General features: G+C 40.9%; 1 protein-coding gene across 3 annotated transcripts; it reads left to right on the plus strand.

Moving 5' to 3' along the window:
* Positions 1-5,738: 5,738 nt before the first annotated feature.
* Positions 5,739-20,700, plus strand: LOC117399265 (xin actin-binding repeat-containing protein 1-like). Of its 3 annotated transcripts, XM_059023374.1 has the most exons (5): positions 5,739-5,946; positions 10,640-10,791; positions 12,029-12,085; positions 12,857-17,575; positions 18,027-18,138. In XM_059023374.1, the coding sequence occupies exons 4-5, from the start codon at positions 12,857-12,859 to the stop codon at positions 18,033-18,035; spliced, it is 4,728 nt and encodes a 1,575-aa protein (XP_058879357.1). In that variant the 5' UTR covers positions 5,739-5,946; positions 10,640-10,791; positions 12,029-12,085; the 3' UTR covers positions 18,036-18,138. The 3 variants fall into 3 exon arrangements, with proteins under 3 accessions (XP_058879357.1, XP_058879355.1, XP_058879356.1); XM_059023372.1 differs by having other exon boundaries at positions 5,750-5,946; positions 12,857-20,700; XM_059023373.1 differs by having other exon boundaries at positions 5,750-5,942; positions 12,857-20,700.
* The last annotated feature ends 371 nt before the right edge of the window (positions 20,701-21,071 follow it).

The following is a 21,071-nucleotide window of genomic DNA, read 5'->3' on the forward strand; positions in this document are numbered from 1 at the left end:
GGCACTTAACAACTGTCTTGTGTGTTTGTAGTGCATTAAATCATCCCCTAAACCCTGATATAGTAGTCCTTGACTTTTAGAAGACAGGTCCAGCTCTCCTGTGTTGAAGAGTCTTCAGGAGCAAGGGGAGATGGTATCTATCTAGTAGAAGACAGGTCCAGCTCTCCTGCGTTGAAGAGTCTTCATGAGCAAGGGGAGATGTTTGGGGAGCACTTTTCTGAGTCTTTCTGGTTATTTATTACATTTACATTTTTGTATTTATTTTTGCTTCTTGGCTATTTTTTTAATGTTTCGTTTTTAATTTAAACATACAGTTTCAGGTACAGTATCTTCATTTTGTATTGATTTTATATTTTGTATACATGGAACATAGGCTAGATCAGCCAGTGTCTTTACAGAACTGAGAGTTGGGGTTACTTTTAACGAAGGGCCCTTTTCGTTTTGCTGGTAATACACTGCAGTACACTAGAGGGAGCCGATCTGAAGATCAGCTGAACTCAGACACATTAACACAGACTTCTACAAAACAACATGACAACAAGAACCGCTCAGGATGTAGAAGATCAGCAATATTACACAAGAATCGCTCAGGATGTAGAAGATCAGCAATATTACAACAAGAACCGCTCAGGATGTAGAAGATCAGCAATATTACAACAAGAACCGCTCAGGATGTAGAAGATCAGCAATATTACACAACAACAAGAACCGCTCAGGATGTAGAAGATCAGCAATATGACAACAACAAGAACCGCTCAGGATGTAGAATATCAGCAATATGACAACAAGAACTGCTCAGGATGTAGAAGGTCAGCAATATGACAACAAGAACCGCTCAGTATGTAGAAGATCAACAATATTACAACAACAAGAACCGCTCAGGATGTAGAAGATCAGCAATATGACAACAAGAACTGCTCAGGATGTAGAAGATCAGTAATATTACAACAACAAGAACCACTCAGGATGTAGAAGATCAACAATATTACAACAAGAACCTCTCAGGATGTAGAAGATCAGCAATATTACAAGAATAACCGCTCAGGATGTAGAAGATCAGCAATATGACAACAACAAGAACCACTCAGGATGTAGAAGATCAACAATATGACAACAACAAGAACCGCTCAGGATGTAGAATATCAGCAATATGACAACAAGAACCGCTCAGGATGTAGAAGGTCAGCAATATGACAACAAGAACCGCTCAGTATGTAGAAGATCAACAATATTACAACAACAAGAACCACTCAGGATGTAGAAGATCAGCAATATGACAACAACAAGAACCACTCAGGATGTAGAAGATCAGCAATATTACACAAGAACCGCTCAGGATGTAGAAGATCAGCAATATGACAACAACAAGAACCACTCAGGATGTAGAAGATCAACAATATTACAACAAGAACCGCTCAGGATGTAGAATATCAGCAATATGACAACAACAAGAACCGCTCAGGATGTAGAAGATCAGCAATATGACAACAACAAGAACCGCTCAGGATGTAGAAGATCAGCAATATGACAACAAGAACTGCTCAGGATGTAGAAGATCAGCAATATTACAACAAGAACCGCTCAGGATGTAGAAGATCAGCAATATTACAACAAGAACCGCTCAGGATGTAGAAGATCAGCAATATGACAACAACCACTCAGGATGTAGAAGATCAGCAATATGACAACAACCACTCAGGATGTAGAAGATCAGCAATATGACAACAACAAGAACCGCTCAGGATGTAGAAGATCAGCAATATGACAACAACAAGAACCGCTCAGGATGTAGAATATCAGCAATATGACAACAAGAACCGCTCAGGATGTAGAAGGTCAGCAATATGACAACAAGAACCGCTCAGTATGTAGAAGATCAACAATATTACAACAACAAGAACCACTCAGGATGTAGAAGATCAGCAATATGACAACAACAAGAACCACTCAGGATGTAGAAGATCAGCAATATTACACAACAACAAGAACCGCTCAGGATGTAGAAGATCAGCAATATGACAACAACAAGAACCGCTCAGGATGTAGAATATCAGCAATATGACAACAAGAACCGCTCAGGATGTAGAAGGTCAGCAATATGACAACAAGAACCGCTTAGTATGTAGACGATCAACAATATTACAACAAGAACCGCTCAGGATGTAGAAGATCAGCAATATGACAACAAGAACTGCTCAGGATGTAGAAGATCAGTAATATTACAACAACAAGAACCACTCAGGATGTAGAAGATCAACAATATTACAACAAGAACCGCTCAGGATGTAGAAGATCAACAATATTACAACAAGAACCGCTCAGGATGTAGAAGATCAACAATATTACAACAACAAGAACCACTCAGGATGTAGAAGATCAGCAATATGACAACAACAAGAACCACTCAGGATGTAGAAGATCAGCAATATTACAAGAAGAACCGCTCAGGATGTAGAAGATCAGCAAGATTATAACAGCAAGAACCACTCAGGATGTAGAAGATCAGAAAAACAACAGTTTGCAGCACAGAACATACTAATCAGAGGCTTGTGAGGTCAGAGTGATACACATACTGCATACTTGCTCCATTCTCTGGAAACACAGAACAGCCTAATATCTACGCTCTGTACATCTTTATACATATACTGTGTTAAAGAATATTGGCCTGGGAATTATATGTGGATTTGTATTGTGCTTTTGTAATGAATCATAAGGCCAGTAATGACACCTCAGTGAAGATAGGAACACTGTTGAAGATAAAGGAGGCTATATTTATGATCTAAACAGTGACGAATACTAAAATGTAGAAACCTGGTTGGACACGCTGTTTATTGCATGTTGTAATGGTAAGAATTTGGGTCGATAAATCAGCCCCAGTGGAACACCACAGATTTTCTGGTTGATGTTTTAGGGTCGTATAAATTTGGTTATTGAAAAAAAGGAAAGATATTATTTATCTCATTTACTTACAAAAATATTGTTCAGTTTCTACTTTTTTGCTAAGTTTGTCTGTCCAATCAACATTAGTTTGCAGTCCTGTCATTTGTAGGGAGTCTAGGCCATTCCCTATAATGTGTGATTAAAGATGCCTGTGCTTCTAGATTGTGTCTGATGCTGTCGAGATGGTGTGCTAGTTGCTTTTAAACAGGTTTTTAGTTTCTCCAATGTACATCTTTTTAATCTTGGGTACATATTAAAATGGCATGACCCAACACTGTACTGCAGCGTTTGAACTGTAGAGTTCACATGGTTATGCTTTTTGATGTAGAAATAGCCGTTGAGAAGAGTACCTAAAAAGAGAACGCAGCATGCACCGGCACAGACTCGCTGTCCTAGTTTTAGATGTGACACACTCACACACAGGGGGGACGCGGACAGTGTTATTGAGCTGTGTGCCAGCAGGTCCATGTCGTGCGTTCTACAGTTACATGGTCAGTGATGACAGGGTGAGTCAGTCTGTGACTGGAATAGGTCACTCAGTCCAGAAATCCTTTCTTGCTGTGTCACTCATCATCCATGCCTAGGTTTTCTTTTCTTTTTTTACATCAGCTAATACTAGCCTGGTAGAGGGTAACACTGCAGCTTAAACACACTTTAACCAAACCTTCAGTAAAAATAAATATTAACCTTCACATCGTCATTTCTTTATGTCGCATGTTGTTTGTTTCACCATGGGGTCTTTAACACACTGTGAATTAACAGGGGCAGATACAAAGTTCAGTAACACTTTACATAGTCTCTAATTACTGTGTATTTACAATGTAGTTATATAGTAAATACTTGTGTGCTTACACATAATTACATAATTACAATGTCATTATGCAGAGTTACAATGTACTTAATGTGTAAACATCTTTTGCATAATATAACCCTAACCCTAACCCTAACCCTTTTCTGATACAATTGCAGACTTACATATATCATGCTTACATTACATTTTAAAGAGTAAGTAGCGGGGTTCTGAAAAACATAGCGTTACCCGCCCCCATGTGTTGCTACAACTGTTTAAATAACATACCTGTCATTTTTCTTTTCTTTGTTAACATCCTGACAACTTTTTACACTTAGAACTTTAAAGCCTGTTTCAAAGCTCTTTTCAGAATGTCTGCTCCAGTGCACTGGGGTTTGAGATCTGTCCTCTAAGTTACTGCAAGAAGAACGACATAACAACAAGTGCTCTGGCTTTTCTGTTCCGTACCACATCATGGATCGTTATTGCTGTGTTACCTGTGTGACAATGTGGGCAATAATCCTTACATGATCAGTGCACTGGAGCAGACATTCTGAAAAGAGTTTCGAAACAGACAAGTTCTAAGTGTAAAAAATTGTCAGGATGTTAACAATGAAAAGAAAAATGACAGGTCCATTATTTAAACAGTTGTAGTGGATTTGTAACGCTATATTTTTCAGAACCCCGCTACTTACTCTTTAAGTACATTGTAACAATGCATAATAACATTGTAATTATGTGTAAGTACACATGTATTTACTGAATAACTACTATATAAATACACAGTAATTAATGTCACGTCTTACCCAAAGTTCTTTAATCCTAAATGAAGCCAGTTGGGTTTCCCTCCAGGGATGATTTACTGACCCACACCGCACTGCCACATACAACAGCACATACAGTGACATCAGGACCATACATTGTAAGACATTACAATAGACCCCGCTGAGAGGTGTGTTCTTATTCACTGAAGCACATACAGTGACATCAGGACTATACATTGTAAGACATTACAATAGACCCCGCTGAGAGGTGTGTTCTTATTCACTGACTAATAATTCTTGGAAGGAGAAAACACATGTTATTTATTTCAAATAGAAATAATAGACTATTTTTCAGAGCCCATTTAGCTTCAAATGCCATTGAAATAGTTAGTCTCTATAGAACAGACCAAGAACGCAGGCAAAGTTTGCTTGTGTTTAATTATCATTATTTTCTAATAAAGTGCAAGTTTGCTTGTGTATTTTTATAACAGTTAGGGTTAGGGTTAGGGTTAGTTATACCCACAAAACCTCAGTTCTGTGTCTACCTCACGCACACCACTAGTGTTAACACGTGCTTGCAGACATGCCTTTAATTGTAATACATGTTAAACTATTTCCTTATATCTCCTTCGTCACTGCGTGCATAATTGTACCACGTTAAACTTCCTAACTAAGTATCTATTTTATAATGCATGCATGTTTTTTTCAAAGTTCTTGCAACTTCTCGAACTCCACAACACAAACAGTATTTTTCTTTGAAGATCTACTGTATTTCCAATCTGCCATTAGCATTGACACCAGATCAAAACAGAGATTATAATGAAATACCAACCGAATCCAAACAAGGATTTATTGGGAAGTAGTTCACAGAGAAGTGAAGATGATGCTGTTACTATATGTTAAGCCCATTACAGCTCTCTGACACAGCTACTGATCAACTCATTTACAGGAAAGGTACATCATGCTCTGTAATGAAGGTCTCATTCAGTATGTTACTGAGGCATCAGAACTAATAATAATACATTACAGGGATGTGATTTGGGAGCTCTGTGCATCCATTGGCCAAGGACCCTGTGATGTCATAGTCTTAGGGGTGGGTCGTGTCTTGTGAACAGGTGCCGGTGGCATCCCACTCACGGAAGGTCAGTAAGGCTGCCCCCAGTCCCTGGTGTTTTCCACAATCAGTGATTGACTCAGCCTGATGGAATACCAGCCACCCAGCACTCCAAAAATAGAGCACTGGCTTCATCCTCCCAACATAGCTGCTGCGCCACGATAAAACCAGCTGCCACAAAGCCAGGGGAGTGAAAACACAAAGCGACACAGAACAGAGTGCAGAGCAGGGCTCCTGCACACACAGCAAGAGACCAGCAGAGAACTAAAGGGACATTTACAATCATTCCTCTAGGACAAGAAGAAATAACTGAGGAAAAGGGGGGCTCGCTTTTGTAAGTGAGTAGCTATCTTATTACTTCTAGTTTCTAAATAATATTATGAAGGCTTGGCTATGAGAACCAGTACTGTGTCTGTGTATTAATGTTAGTTCTGAAGTAGGCTGAAATAATGAACAGTAAAGTCAGGGGCTAACTTTACGAATGAGCCCATGTTTGTTACAGTAGTTTGGTTGTTGTCGTGGGTGTTTACTGATTTTGCCGTGATTCCCTAAATGAAGAAGCAGGCCTCTTGTCATTTGCAGACCTTATTCCACTGTCTTTACTGACAATATTAACACCAGCATTTAAAAGACATTTAAATATGTCACAGCGGATCAATTACTTAAAAAAATAGATTATTTCGATAAACAATACGTCCAATGATCGGCTTAGAACTTGGATACAGGAGACTAGGTTTCAGGCAACTACATGTCACTGCAGGGGAGACTTGGAGTTTGATACAGCAAAGTTGCCTCATACTAGGTCTCCCGGTCTCCTGGAACCAGGTTTCAAGCCACTGTTCATGAAATTTCCTTTGCTGCACCTCAGATTCTCAGAGGTGTCAGGTGGGATCCTAATAGCTGCTGCACAAGAAGCAAACCTGCAGTGTGGTGGCAGAGGACATATGGGTTTACAGACTGTAAAAACGATTTGCAGGAAAGTAGTTATGCTAATCAGAAAGGCATAAGAAGGAATTTAAATATCCCGTTATTATCCCATTCTAAGATATAACTTGTCCAGCCACACAGAAAGGTCAGTACTATTAGTATGGTGATCTTGTAATGCAAAGTATTTTATGTCAACATTTTTAGACAGGGCTGGTTTCATGCTTTCCAGAACTAAGCCCAATCGAAATTCCTCAGCAGGGCAAGAGAAGGCAGACGATGCTTTGGCAGGGTTGTCATTCTAAAACTGAAATGTGTTATAGAACCAACTGCGCCTTGTGAACAGCTGTCTCTGAGTGAAACCTCCTCACATAGCTGAGCTTCGAATAGCGCCTATACATTCCATCAGACAATTGCAGGAATGCTCAATGAGCAGCACATACCAGGAATTTATCTAAAGCACCACCTGATATAGAGGGGACTCCTTGGATACAGGATTGGGGCCATTAAAGAGGCTTGAGCTAGAGCCATTGGTCCTATGATAACAGCTGACAGAATAGCATGAAAGTCGTGCTTTGGGGGCAAGGCCATTGTAAAAGGTATTGGGGAGCACAATAGAGGACTGTATGCTTCATCCCAGCATAGCATGTTAACAACAGCTACATAGCATCGCGTTAAATACTAGTACCTTACAGTATATTTATTAGGATACAGTATAGTATACCCCTAAAATACTCTCCATTCAAATAATATAGCGGTCAATAATGCTTCCCTTGCATTGCACTGTGAGAGAAAATGACCTACAGCGCAGGAACTGATAAGATACAAGGAAGCAGCAAGAACCTTAAACCTAAAAAAACAAAATTCAATGCATATTATTGTGAGACAGACACACTGCCCTGTCAGATACACACACACACACACTGGTACACACATATTATTGAGAGACAGACACACTGCCCTGTCAGATACACACACACACACACTGGTACACACATATTATTGAGAGACAGACACACTGCCCTGTCAGATACACACACACACACTGGTGCACACATATTATTGAGAGACAGACACACTGCCCTGTCAGATACACACACACACACTGGTACACACATATTATTGAGAGACAGACACACTGGTACACAAGCAATCCGATGCAGAATAATCATATATACATAACACAATCAGAGTATTTGACTAGGCAATCAAGCTAATAAATGTGTTTTAGAAATCTGTAATATTTTGAATGGAACAGATTTTGATTTCTTATAACACTGGCATCACAAAAGAAAAGCCACACGCACTGGATCTGGATATAGCTGCAGTCATAACCCCGGCTCAGCTTACATGGGGTTCTGTGCAGCTATTCTTCATGTTCATCCATCTGTATCAATGTGAGCGGCGCCACTGTGCACCAGCCCGTTTGTCCACTGTGAGCTTACTGCATAAAAACAGGGACGAGCTACACTTTACTTATTAGCCTCTAGTCTTTGCAATTGGGCGAGTTGTTTTTGCTAATTCTAGTGTAAAAAAAAAAAAAAAAAAACTCAAACAAAAAACACTCTTCCATGTAGGTCTGGCACACTTCAAAGGAACTGGAATTGACATTTAGAGACATAATAAGTCTTTTCATTGTTCAACTGCTTTCATTGGAAGCCAGTTTAATTGACTAAAGTGTCTTCAATGTAAGTCATTTTTTGCAACTGTGAGAAATTCATTTTAACAGCAAACTGCTAATTGCAATTTTGATCAAGGATGTGTTAGAATTGATTAAAAGGGAATTGGAATTAGAATTGGAATTGGAATTGGAATTGAAGAACAGGAATTGACCCCACCTCTGGTTTCAGGTACAGTAGATGCCCCTCGCTGTAAGGCAGCTTGCCCTCAAAGGCTCTAATGCAGGGGTGGCCAAAGGGGTGGCCCTTCCAGTCCTGGTCTTTGTTCCATCCCGGGTCTAAATTGTTTAATTGAACCAATGAAACCTCTATCCAGACCCTCCAGAGCTGTGATTGGATACCCCTGCTCAAATGCAACACAGTATGCAGTAGGAAGTCACATGTGTGTAAAGATGTGATTGGCTTAGCGTCGCACAAGTTTAACCAGAGATACAGCAGGAGCTCCTGGTACAGATGTGATACATATCCACACATGAGTGGAAATGTTAAGAAATTTATCTCGAATCTGATTGATTTGCCCGCAAAATGCAAAACAATTCAGCTCAGCAAAAGGTAGTGTATTGATATTGATCATTATCTATGGATTTAATATATAGTTTGAGTTTGCTTGATATTGATCATTGTATATGGATTTAATATATAATCTGAGTTTGCTTGAGAGAGGGTAAAGTTATTGTAGTCACTTCTTCTCAAGACAAACCTCGGTTTTGTCAAAACGTCTGCTAAGAAATAAATGTCACATCCGAAGCATTTCCAGTTTGGATTAGAATATCTCCCGCATGGCAAGCGCACACAATGACAGGAAAGGACATGCCCTTCTCATGATGCCCTTGTTCATTTAGTGCTGGTGGATTCAGAGCTAAGCCTTTCACACATTTTTTGGCTGCTGATGGAGGATGAGCTACAGCTGAGCTTGCAGCTCCTTTTTTCTCCTGGGTTATACGGTCGGCCGGGGGATTGTTACTGCTGAACACTGGCCAGACTGTACGCATACCAGGGGTGAGTCTGGCCTCTCATTCACATCAGCAAGTGGGACACTATGTATGTATGTAAAACTTGTAATTTCATAAAAACAAAGATATCCATCCATTCATCCATCCATCCATCCATCCGTCCATATATATATATATATATATATATATATATATATATATATATATATATATATATATATATATATATAGTAGCAGTCTCATTGTAGAAGTGAAGATCTTAGACATCTCGGATGTTTTGGTTGTGGATGTGTAACAGAGCAGAGGCTGGGTGTGATCCGGCTTCCCCACACACCGCAAGCGAGCGTCTTAAACCACAATGCAAAAGAGCCCTTTTAACCTCCTCTCATCTCACCGACAGGGTACACAATCCGCAATGGCAGTGTATCACACAACACTACCCATTACACATGGTAGGAAACAGTATAATATCAGATGTTGGGAGGCAATGGTCGTCCATCACTAAAGTTGCCTTTACAAATTTCAATTGGTATAATCAGTAATTATTTCCCTCCAAATATAGAAATTTATTTAAAGGATTGTATTGTTTACTTTGTTTCTTTCATTCACTATTTGCCTGTTTGTTTACTGTACATAGTTTTTGGACAACTGAACAATCAGATAAACTAATAAGTAAAGGGATTGCAAGTGAATAAATGAAAGCCTTTCTGAGATCAGCTGTTTAAGTAGGGCCTGAGTGCTTTCCCACCCATGGGGTTTGCATGGATGCCCCGCCCACATTTCTGTTGCACAAGCAGTTGTAAACAGATAAAAGACCACATCCTGTTGTTCTTATCGTTCTACCACTGGTAGATGTCATTCAGAAAGATAGAGACATTTCAGAAGACAGGGTTTGTTATGCACTTTAAAACTGAGGAAATACAGCGATTCTAGAAAAGCCTTTCCCTTGGTGACTGCTGTAGCTAAACACATTGGGACACATTTAGTGATTTAAAAACAGCAGTTGTGTATTTAGTGAAAGGAGGGACTCGTACAGGTCAGAGGCCAGGGGGTCAGTTTTAATGATCTGAACAGTGGCAGTATTGATTACCCCCACTGCCACCCAATAGAGCAACACAATGCTTTGAAGAACAGGCTGGATTTCAGGACTGCTGAAGCCTGCTTGTTTTTACATTAACATTTTGCAACTTCTGCTTGTCCTGATGAGGGTGTAATTATATGAATAATTAAATGAATAATCTAGTTGTTGAATTATATATTTGTATATCAACAATCAAGCGAGGTATGTATGCTTGGTTTACCATTGCTAAGAATTATTTTATGACTTTAAGAGACATTCTTTAATATGCAAAGCGCCTTGCATTGGTCAGCATCTTTTTTATAAAAAGAAGCTTTGATATACATGAATCAATGATATACAGTACATGAATCAATGATAAATATATATCCTTGTTGTTCCAACATGTGTGTTTCAGGTGAGAAGAGGCCATCGATTTCAGAACCCAGAGCCACGAGCTGCACAGCAGACCAAGACCTCGACAAACCTGTGCCTTCTGTGAAAGAGCGATCTGCTCGTTACCTGTCGAGAACAGCAGCTGTGAGCCCCAGAGCCAGCCCTGTAAAGCTGGTAAGAGCTTGTCATTCCTCCGACTGTTTCCACCGTGCCTCGTTCCAGTTCAAACTCAGAAATGTCGTGTGGGGGTTAAAGAGCTTCAAAGAGCTAATGTTAAGCACAGTGTCATCAGATACCCGGTCATCTCGATATCCCACAAACAAATACGTATGACTTCATGCTGCAAGGATGCTCACAATATTAATAATCTTTATTTTCAAACCGCACACATTCCAATGTGTCAAACCCTAAATAAGCTTGTGTATTGAAGTGGCAAGCGTTTTAAATAGACTTGCACTTTCTTATCAGTCATTCCATTATCACAACTTCTCTGATAAGGCTGCTCTGTTTCTATTCTGTTAAGATCACTCTCATTTGAGAACACGACCTTTAAAGTAGCTCGTTGGCTGCATTATGGAAGTGTAAATACCAGCTTTCCATTGGCAACCTGTGCCATGTCCCACAATCATGTGTCAATGAAAAATTAAAGCTAAGGGAGCACAAAGCCACGGTCTCCTGGAACCAGGGTTCAAGCCACTGTTCCTGACAAAAGTGGCGTTGTGTTCCTTCCGCTTTAAAATGAGTATATCTAACAATCTTTTCCCATAAAGCATATCTGTTGTGTGCTTCTATCTGTTATATAGGACTCAGTTTTGAAAGACCCTATGTTACAGTACACATTTATTTGTTATATTGATATATGGTGCCACACTTGGTCAGAGAAATCTGTTTTGTAAGTCGTGCTTTCAGTTAGTGTTGCACTTGCTTGGTCACCTGGAGGGTGGAATTGCCCCCTTCCCTGCAATGGCTTCTTTCCTGTGATAAATTGGCTAGATGCTTCCCCTATTGACTGACATGCTTTCCAATCAGTAACATGCTTTGACCCAGAATACATAGCACAGGAACTGTAAAAGATGACCTGAAAAAAAGACATAGAAATTGAGAACTTCCTTTAACCTAAAGTAGTACCTGATTCTTAAACACAAAATCCACGTTTGCTACAACAGGCATTTCTCTAAAAAACTGTGCATCGTATCCTAATGTTGCTAATGGAAATGCACAACAAGTACGATTCAGGAATTATTCTGTTAGCTGACTTTACTTTCAATATAATTCCTTGGTGTCTGTTTCTTAGTTTATCATGTAAATTACAATAGTGAATAAAATAGCATTGTTTATTTCAATATCCTAGCAATGATTTTGAGAATGTGAAAGGAAAAACTTAATGCAGATGTAAATGTTTTTCCCGCAGGTTGTTTTGACACAGGATAGTGCTATTGTTTCTGATAACACTTCTAAAGCAAGGAAGGTAAGATTCAAACTGGACTCATCACATTTAAGGGTAACAGCGTGTGCAGTGGTGCTAACTCACTTGTTCCAGCCTTGTTAATATTGCACTTTTGCTTTTTATTTGAGTCAACCTTTCAGCATCGCTTGTTTAGTAGAGGGCTTTTTATGAGACTGGCTTAAATTTCGTAAAAAATCATTAAATACTGTACCAGTTATAACTTTAAAAAAAAATGTCAACACTGAAGACCTCAAAAAAGGTCTAGGAAAAATAATTCAATTCATAAGAGACTGGGAGCGCAGTCAAGGCAAAGTAACTTACCGTATTTCCATGTAAGACACTGAAACTACTTAATTACATTAATTATAGCATGCCGTCTTATTGCAAAGTAACTGTTGAATTGTACAGCATTTGTACAATTTTTCAGGGAATGTATACATTAAAATGGTTTCTAGTGAATTGAATTACCACACATTAATTGTAATGTTTTGACTACTATATCTTCATTCAAGCCTTGTATAGTACATACATTTGGGGTAGCTGCAGGGACTGCATCACTAACTGCTTTGGAGTTCTGCTAACATTTTGAACTTTGACACGTTTGAAGATGGTTTGAAGTGCTACTCACATCAGTACCTGGTTTCTGTGTTGTGCCTCGCTCCCAAGAAAAGGTATGAGTTTTATAATTTGTTTTCTGCATGATTACTTGTTATTTTTGTATTATTACTAACCTTGGTAATACAACAGAGAAAAACAAAAATAACCTGAATATTTGTATTTCTTTCCTCCAAGATGGCAGAGAACACCAAACAGACACAGGTTTCAAAAACAACAAATGGTCATAAACTGGAAGAAGATTTGCCACCCCCTCCACCACCTGGACCCCAGCAGGAAGGGTTGGCCCCAACTGAAGAGCAGGACCCAAGCTTCATACCTGTACCTCCTCCCAAAGAAACCTTCTGCACTTTCTATCAACAGCAACAGAAGAACGAGCTGAAGAGGCTCTACAGGCACATGCACCCAGAGCTGAGAAACAAACTAGAGGTGGTTGTGTGCAAGGAGCTGGAGGATATGATGAACTCAGACCAAATCCAAGCCCTTGCAGCTGCTGAAGCTGGGCTTCAGGGGGAGGTTCAGTCCATGCGTTGGATTTTTGAGAACTGGAAGCTGGACTCCATTGGAGAGCACCATGCTACTAAAAAGATGCTGGAGGACGAAACTGTCCCGGGTGGAAATGTGAAGGGCACCTCTTCCCTATTTGAACACCAGTCCGAACAAAGCACCCTACTCTCCACCTCAAAAACAGCATGCGAGAATGAGCAAATAAAAGGGGCCGTTCACACGGCTACATGGCTGTTTGAGACACAGCCGCTGGACTGCTTAAACAAACTGTACCCAGAGGAAGATGAAATGGTGGAAGCAGTGCTTAAAGAGCCCATGCAAAGAGGAGACGTGAAAGGAGCACGGCTTCTGTTCGAGTCCTGTCCTTTAGATGCACTGGGGCGCTGCAACTCTGTGGAAGATCGCAGCATCCTGAAGCTGAGATCTGAAATACAGGAACAGAAAGGGGATGTTCAAAAAACTGTGAAGCTCTTCCAAACAGAGCCTTGCTGTGCCATTAGGGATGGCACTGGGAACATTTATGAAATAAAGTCCATATGCAGAGAGGAAATTCAGAGCGACAGTGTCAAGACAGCACGCTGGCTGTTTGAGACTCAGCCCTTGGATTTCATAAACAGGGACAGATCAGAGGTCAGGATCATTAGGGGAATCTCCTTGGAAGAGGCACAAAAGGGAGGGGTTGATAAAAAAAGATGGATGTTTGAAACTCAGTCTTTGGACACCATCCATGAAAGCATCCAAGAGGAAAAGTTCCAAGCAAGCACAGAGGTAGTGGAAAGGGCTGATGTTGATAACAAACGCATTCTCTTCGAGACCCAGCCACTAGCTGCACTTAAATGGGAATGTTCAAAGGACACTTCCTCCAATGAAGAGATAGTTGGAGGGGATGTGAGATCAACCATGTGGTTGTTTGAAACACAGCCTATGGAAAACCTTAAGGACAGCTTTGAAGTGGGACGTTTGAAGAAAGTGACTGTTACCGAGGATGAAAGGGGAACAGTGAAGGAAAGAAAAGAAGTGTTTGAGACATGCACTCTGGATAGTATTTGCAAAGAGGCTTCTCATGAAGAGAGCAGTTCCAATGGCCAAGGGATAGAAAAGGGTGATGTTAAATCTTATAAACACCTTTTTGAAACGATTCCTCTGGGCAGCATTTCTCATACTGAGAGTGAATCTATTGCCAAGCAAGAAGAATTGATGACTGGAAACGTCAAGGACAACAGAGCTTTGTTTGAGACCAGCCCTTTGTATGCAATTAAGGACAGCACTGGAAATTACCATGAAGTGACCACAGTAAGCCGGGAGCAGGTTATCAATGGGAATGTCCAAAACTACAAGTGGATGTTTGAGACTAGGTACTTGGATCAGTTTGAGGAAGGAGCAGGGAAAGTTGAGATCATCAAAGGCATCACCAGGCAAGAAGTGCAAGCTGGGGATGTCAAGACAGCCAAATGGCTTTTTGAGACTCAGCCACTCGGCTGTATCCATAACCAAATCAATCCGACGGAGGAACACTCATCTGTCAAAAAGGAGGTTTCAGAAAAGGGGAATGTCAGGACCTGCAGATGGCTGTTTGAAACACAACCCATGGATATTTTATATGAGAAATCTGAGATGAAACAAGAAGAAGAAACCATACCGAAAGCTGACGTGAAATCCCACACTTGGCTCTTTGAGACCCAACCTTTGGACGCCATAAAAGAAACTTCCGAGCAGTATTTGAAGGTATGCAATGTCTATCAAGACGATGTGAAGACCGTTGACGTGAAAACAGTAAAACATCTTTTTGAAACAGAATCGCTAGACAGTCTCGCTGAGCAAGGTGTTAGATATGTTAGCAAAGTGGATGTCCAATCAGGAGATGTATCTCGAGTAAAAGAAATCTTTGAAACAAAGTCTCTTGACACAATAGGTACAGCCTCTGTAAAAATAACAGAAGCTGAAGACAAAGATGAAAGCATCCAGTCGGGATCGGTTCACAAGTTTACCTGGCTTTTTGAAAACCGTCCCATCGATACCATTAAAGAAGTTGAAGAGACCAGTGAAAACAGGCACATCTTAAGTGATGTTAAAGGTGGAGATGTTGGCAATAAAAAGTTTATTTTCGAAACCTTTTCCTTGGACCAAATTCACAATGAGGACAAGGTGATGGAATGCAAGTCAGTTCCCACCGAGGAGCTGCTGAAAAAGGGAGACGTGAAGTCCTGTACAATGCTGTTTGAAACCCAGCCTCTGTACGCAATCAGAGATAAAGAAGGACAGTTTCATGAAGTCACCACAGTAAAGAAGGAGGAGGTCATGAGTGGGGACGTAAGAGGTGCCAGGTGGATGTTTGAAACAAAGCCGCTAGACGCCATTAAGCAGCAGGATGAGATTTTTGTGATCCGTGCTGTCACACAGGAGGACATCCAGAAGGGTGATGTTAAAACAGCTCGATGGAGGTTTGAGACACAGCCACTGGACTCCCTCACGACTGGAGAAAAGCCTCCAGTGAAGACCGTTGAAGATGTCCAAGAGGGGGACGTACAGTTAAACAAACAACTCTTTGAATCTCAAGATGTCAACCAAAAGAAGTATGTGCGAATGGTTAGCGTGAGTGATGTTCAACAAGGGGATGTCAGGACCTCAACCTGGCTGTTTGAGAATCATCCCATCGACACCCTGAAAGGTGAATTCCAGGAAAGTGTGTCTGTGCAAACCGTGCACAGAGAAGACAATCAGAAAGGAGATGTGAAGAGGTCTACATGGTTGTTTGAAACACAGCCATTAGATGCTCTCAAAGAGTCTGAACCCAATGTCAAGATTCTGGAAGAAATGCCCCGGGCAGATGTGAAAAGTACAACCTGGCTATTTGAGTCAACACCCCTTGATAAACTTAGTTCAGAAAGTACGACTGAAACTATGGAAATGGTGGAGAGCGTGAGAAAGACTTTACATTGTCTCTTCAACTTCAATGCAATACGGTCCCATGGTATTGTTATTGAAGCCAACAAATGTCGAAGTGTAAAAATGGCAAAGTATCAGCTAATAGAGAGCCAGGGCCCAGTGATTCAGAAGGAGGAGGTCATTGAAGGCAACATTAAAGGAATAATGCTGCAGTTGCTGCACAGGACAAACGTAGAGCCCCAGGGAATTCTTCTTAAAGAGGATGAACAGGGAAATGTGCAAGTAACAAAACTAGAGCTATCTGTGAGCCAACAACAGTCCAGTACAAAGACTGAAGGGGCACTGATGAAGGCAGATGTAGCTCAAGCTATTGACAACCTTCTCAGCCAAGATACATCTGTGACAAAAGGAATCCTAATCCAAGAAACTGAAAGGGGTCATGCTGAAATGACCATTTATTCCCTCTTCAGTCACCAGGAAAGCAGGGCAGAAAGCCAAGAGGTCATCAAAGGTGATGTGAAATCCACCATTGGCAGTCTTCTGGCTACAACACAAGAGCAAAAGACTGCTGCCTCAGTCACGCTGGGTCAAAGTGAGAAAGGAAACGTTCACTTATATAGGAGCTGCATTGAGAAAGGAGACCTTAACTATCTGAAGAACCTTCAGGAGGAAACCTGTGAGGATGATACTGATTCTCCTCCCAAGGAACAGATTGAAATTGTCCAAGGGGATGTGGAGGGTGCTAAAAGGCATCTCCATCAACATAAAGAGCAGGTACAGAAATCAATCAAGGACATAGTGCCAGGGAACATTAAGTCCACCAAACAAGTGTTCTTGTCCGAAAATGTGTCAGAGCAAAGCAGTGTTCAGAAAGAAGAAATCTTACGTGGGGACATCACTGCTGCTAAGCAGTCACTTGGACAGGCAATGAGTCAGCCAATTGTTGTAGAAAAAGAGGAAATTGTTTCTGGGGACATTAAGGCAACACTGCAGTCCCTGGAGCGTGCAAAGATTCAGAGCAAGCAGCTGGAACGTGAAATCATTGTTCCTGGAACAATATATGATATAACAGTCCCACTGGAGGAAACAGGTTCCACTACAAATGGGAATGAGACTGTAGTGCTTGTTACAAGAGATACCTGTGCAGAAAAGCATGGCATAGAGCAGGGCAATCAAGCAGCAACATGTGTAGTAATGGAAGATGCACACAGTTCTGATCTTCAGGCAGCAATGAAAAGCCTCCGCCAGGCAACAGCTGAAGCAAAAACTGTCCAGCACCATGTCCAAGAGAGGCACCATGCAGTTTCTCAAGCCCATCGAGAACAGCACACTCAACACGTTGCTCAACAGAAGACCAGTGTCCAGCATACAAGGACTGTGCAGACATCCATGCAGATGAAAGAAACTGTTGAGCAAAAGAAACAACTTAGCAGTGTCACAAGGGTAGAGGAATCAACTGTGTCCTCCAAAAGCCAGCAGAAGATAACATCAGCACAACAAAAGGTCAGTGATTCTGTGGAGATTCATCCCATTGGAGCTTGCCAGCAGAGTGAAGTTGCAAAGAGTGCAGATAATAATGTTTATGATGGGGTTTCACAGCCATTGGCTGCTGTTGTCAATCCCTTTATAAACTCAGATTATGATATGCAGTCATCACAAGAAAAGGCAGAACAAGAGATTGCTGTAAGAGGAGATGTAAAGGCTGCTATTAAATCTCTGCAGAATGCTGCAGCAGGGCAGAGAGCAGTAGATAAGGAAGATGTTGTTCGAGGTGATTTGCACGCAACTCTTCAGTCTTTGGAGAAATCTAGCATTAATGTTTCTAAAGGAGACTACAAAGCAGCTATGATATACAAAAATGCAAGACAGTCTTATTTAGTTAGCACAAAGAAAAACAACACTGAATCTGTGGTAGTTTCAGTACCTCCATCTGACACTGAGCTTCCTTCTCCAGTTGCTGTGACTGACAGAGAACGGCAGCCTTCCACAACACTGAGTGATGCAACTGTAACCCACACCTGTAAGGAAAACAAAACTAACAACTCTACCGATTCTTCCACAACACTGAGTGATGCAACTGTAACCCACACCTGTAAGGAAAACAAAACTAACAACTCTACCAATTCTTCCACTCCTCTCCCTCCCAAGACTTGTGAAAAAGCACCATCCCCTAAGCCAGCTGTTCCACCAAAACCAGAACACTTGGCTGCAGGCTCCTCTGCTGCACAAGCAAAGAGACCTATTCCTCCACCAAAGCACCTTAGAGAAGACCAGCTAGCTCCAACAATTCCTCCAAAAGCTCAAAGACAGCTGCCAGCAAAGTTCACTCCACCTCCTTTACCTCCTAAGCCTTCGTGCTATCAGGAGACCTCAATGACCAAATCTGTAGAAACATCTGAAAAGGAGTCTTTCCATGCAGAGGTTTCACAGAACTCCAAACACATGGATATGCACTGTGAGGCATCTGGGGTTCAGTGTGTCACTGGAAGTACAGCTGTTAGTACCAAAAAAGTCATTAGAACCCCACTTCAGCTAGCAGAGGAGAAGTATAAACACAGGAAGGAAGGCCAAAGCAAAGACAATACTTCAAATAAACAGCTGACACAGAAGAAGCCTTCAACTGTAAACCCTGAGACCCGTGGTGAAGTAACTGAGAAGATTGAGCATGTGCCCCACAAAACCCAAGCCACAGAAGAAATGCAAGGATTTATGCCATCTTATTCTGATGATAGCACAACCGCAAATGAAATGCATGAGAGTTTTCAAACTGCTCTTCAGAGCTTTGGAGGAAGGAAGACTGGCTCTGTGCACGTAAGCCCACCCACTGAAACAAATAAAGGTGTCTTTGTGACTGCTCCTGCATTGCCAAAGAAAGTAAAGATCTCCCAAGCAAATGCAACTAACATAATTTGTACGTCAGAGGGAAAAAGATGCACAGAACAAGAGGAGTCCATTACACAGCAGACGTATAACCAGGCTCTACAGTGTGCCACTGAAGCTACAAGCTCTGAGCAAGGCTCCAAGATTCAGTCTGAAATCCATACACCATCAGTGCAGGTGAGCTTCAATTGCCAGCCTAAAGAACAGATTGAGCAACAAGAAAACAAGGTCGTTTTAAGAAAGAAGAAAACTGGAAGAGAGACTGAAGATGAGCGACGCCAAAGGCTGTCATTCCACAGGGATGAAATAATAAGAGGAAACGTCAGCGCAGCGATGGATATTTTTGAAAACTTGAAGAAACGGGAGGAACTTCAGATAATTCTGTCAAAAGTTGAGGAATTTGAAGGGGAGACTTTTAAGGTTGATGTGAGATCACTGAAGAAGTTGTTTGAGAACGTACCTGAATGGATTGTGGTTCCCAGCAACAAGGTCAGGCAGATTAAACCGAAAGAGCAAAAGAAGGTTGAAAGGATTGAGCCAAAGAAAGATGATACAGAAAGCACTTCTTCTGTGGAGCTTGTGTTTGAGGATCTTGAAAGAGCAAGTGCGGAAATAATTCATCTGAAGGAGCAAACGTTAGCAAGACTTATGGACATAGAGGAATCCATTAGGAAGGCTTTATTTTCCGTCTCTAATTTGAAATCGGAGTCTGACATTGCTGGGCTCTCGGGTCTATTCAAAGAGTCTTTGGGAACCGAGCAATGCTCATCCTCCTCCAGTAATATTAGGAAGATTAGTATCAGCACCAACAAAGCCGAAACGGAAAATACAAAGCAGGTCTCAGGAAGAAATGAGGAAGAAGATGTTGTGTTGCAGGGGAAGTCAGACCAGGTGCAAAATCCAACACTAGAAATCCCAACTGGTAAACCCCGAGCCAGTTCTCCATCATCACCTTCTTATATCTCAATTCAGTCAGCCGCTAGAAAAACGAAGGTGGCAATGTCTGAAAAACAAGGTGCGGCTGACTTACCACAAAGTAACTCTTCAAATACAAGGCCCGCAGGGTGTGAGCCTAGAAATGCTGACGTCAGCAGACATTCAGATCCTTTGCAGCAGGCAACCCTGAACAATGTATTCAGCCCACTGAACCCAAGAAGACAGAAAAGCATGCTTGAGTTGAAAACGGTTCCCGAAGCCGCAGGAAGAGTTGGCACAAAGACTGTTACCGAAAAATACGAAGAGACTGATTGTTTTGGGAACAAGATCATTACATCCAAGACCTCCACGACTGTCACCAAGCAGTCAGAAACGAACACCTCCTCCACATACGAGGTGGTTGCCAACCCAGCTGTGTATGAAGTCATGACATCCCCTCTTGTGAAAAGACCACTTTGCCACTCAGCAGAAAACAGAGTCAATGAAGGCGGTATGGTGTGTGTTACATTTGGTACACCAAAAGCAGGCAAAAATCTGCATTAATAATACTTTAGCACACAGGCTGCAAGAAGATTACTTAGACTATGTATGTAATCTTCTGACATATTCATTTGTTTTAAAATATATGCCATCATACTGTAAATCTTTTAGTTTCACTGCTAGACGTGTTTCATAATCTTTCTTACTTTTATTTAATATATGTTCTGTAAACTTTTATTTATAGACTTGCATGACGATTTTCATTATGTTACAGGCAGCTTTTCCTGTATCTTTTGTATCGTTACAAACATATTATTAAATCTTTAAAAATATATTCTTATGTGGGGTTTTTTTTTGGTTGTTTTCTTTTTCTCTGAACCAATTCTCAATAAAAATTTAATAAAATTACAGTAGGTGTGCAAATTTATTAGAACACTTCAAGATTCATCATTTATATCCTTTATCTACCTACCTGCAGGAAAACTTCTCGGTATGAAAATTTCAATTTGCAGTCAGTAATCAGTATACTATAGGCACTCATGTGTGAAAATGTTAGAACACTTTGTGCTTTAATTTGGCATCAAGCAACTTATATAAAATCCATGCATTTTACCGTTTGTGGCTGTGTGTTCCTTTTATTTTATTACCATGTGTGGCCTATTAAAATGATCAATCAAATTAGACCATCACTAATTTGCCTATA

The sequence above is a fragment of the Acipenser ruthenus genome, chromosome 4 (assembly GCF_902713425.1).
Source record: "Acipenser ruthenus chromosome 4, fAciRut3.2 maternal haplotype, whole genome shotgun sequence".
Classification (NCBI taxonomy): domain Eukaryota; kingdom Metazoa; phylum Chordata; class Actinopteri; order Acipenseriformes; family Acipenseridae; genus Acipenser; species Acipenser ruthenus.

Excerpts from the sequence above, each read along its gene's own strand:
- LOC117399265 (XM_059023372.1), top strand. The coding sequence starts at position 12,857 with ATGGCAGAGAACACCAAACAGACACAGGTTTCAAAAACAACAAATGGT.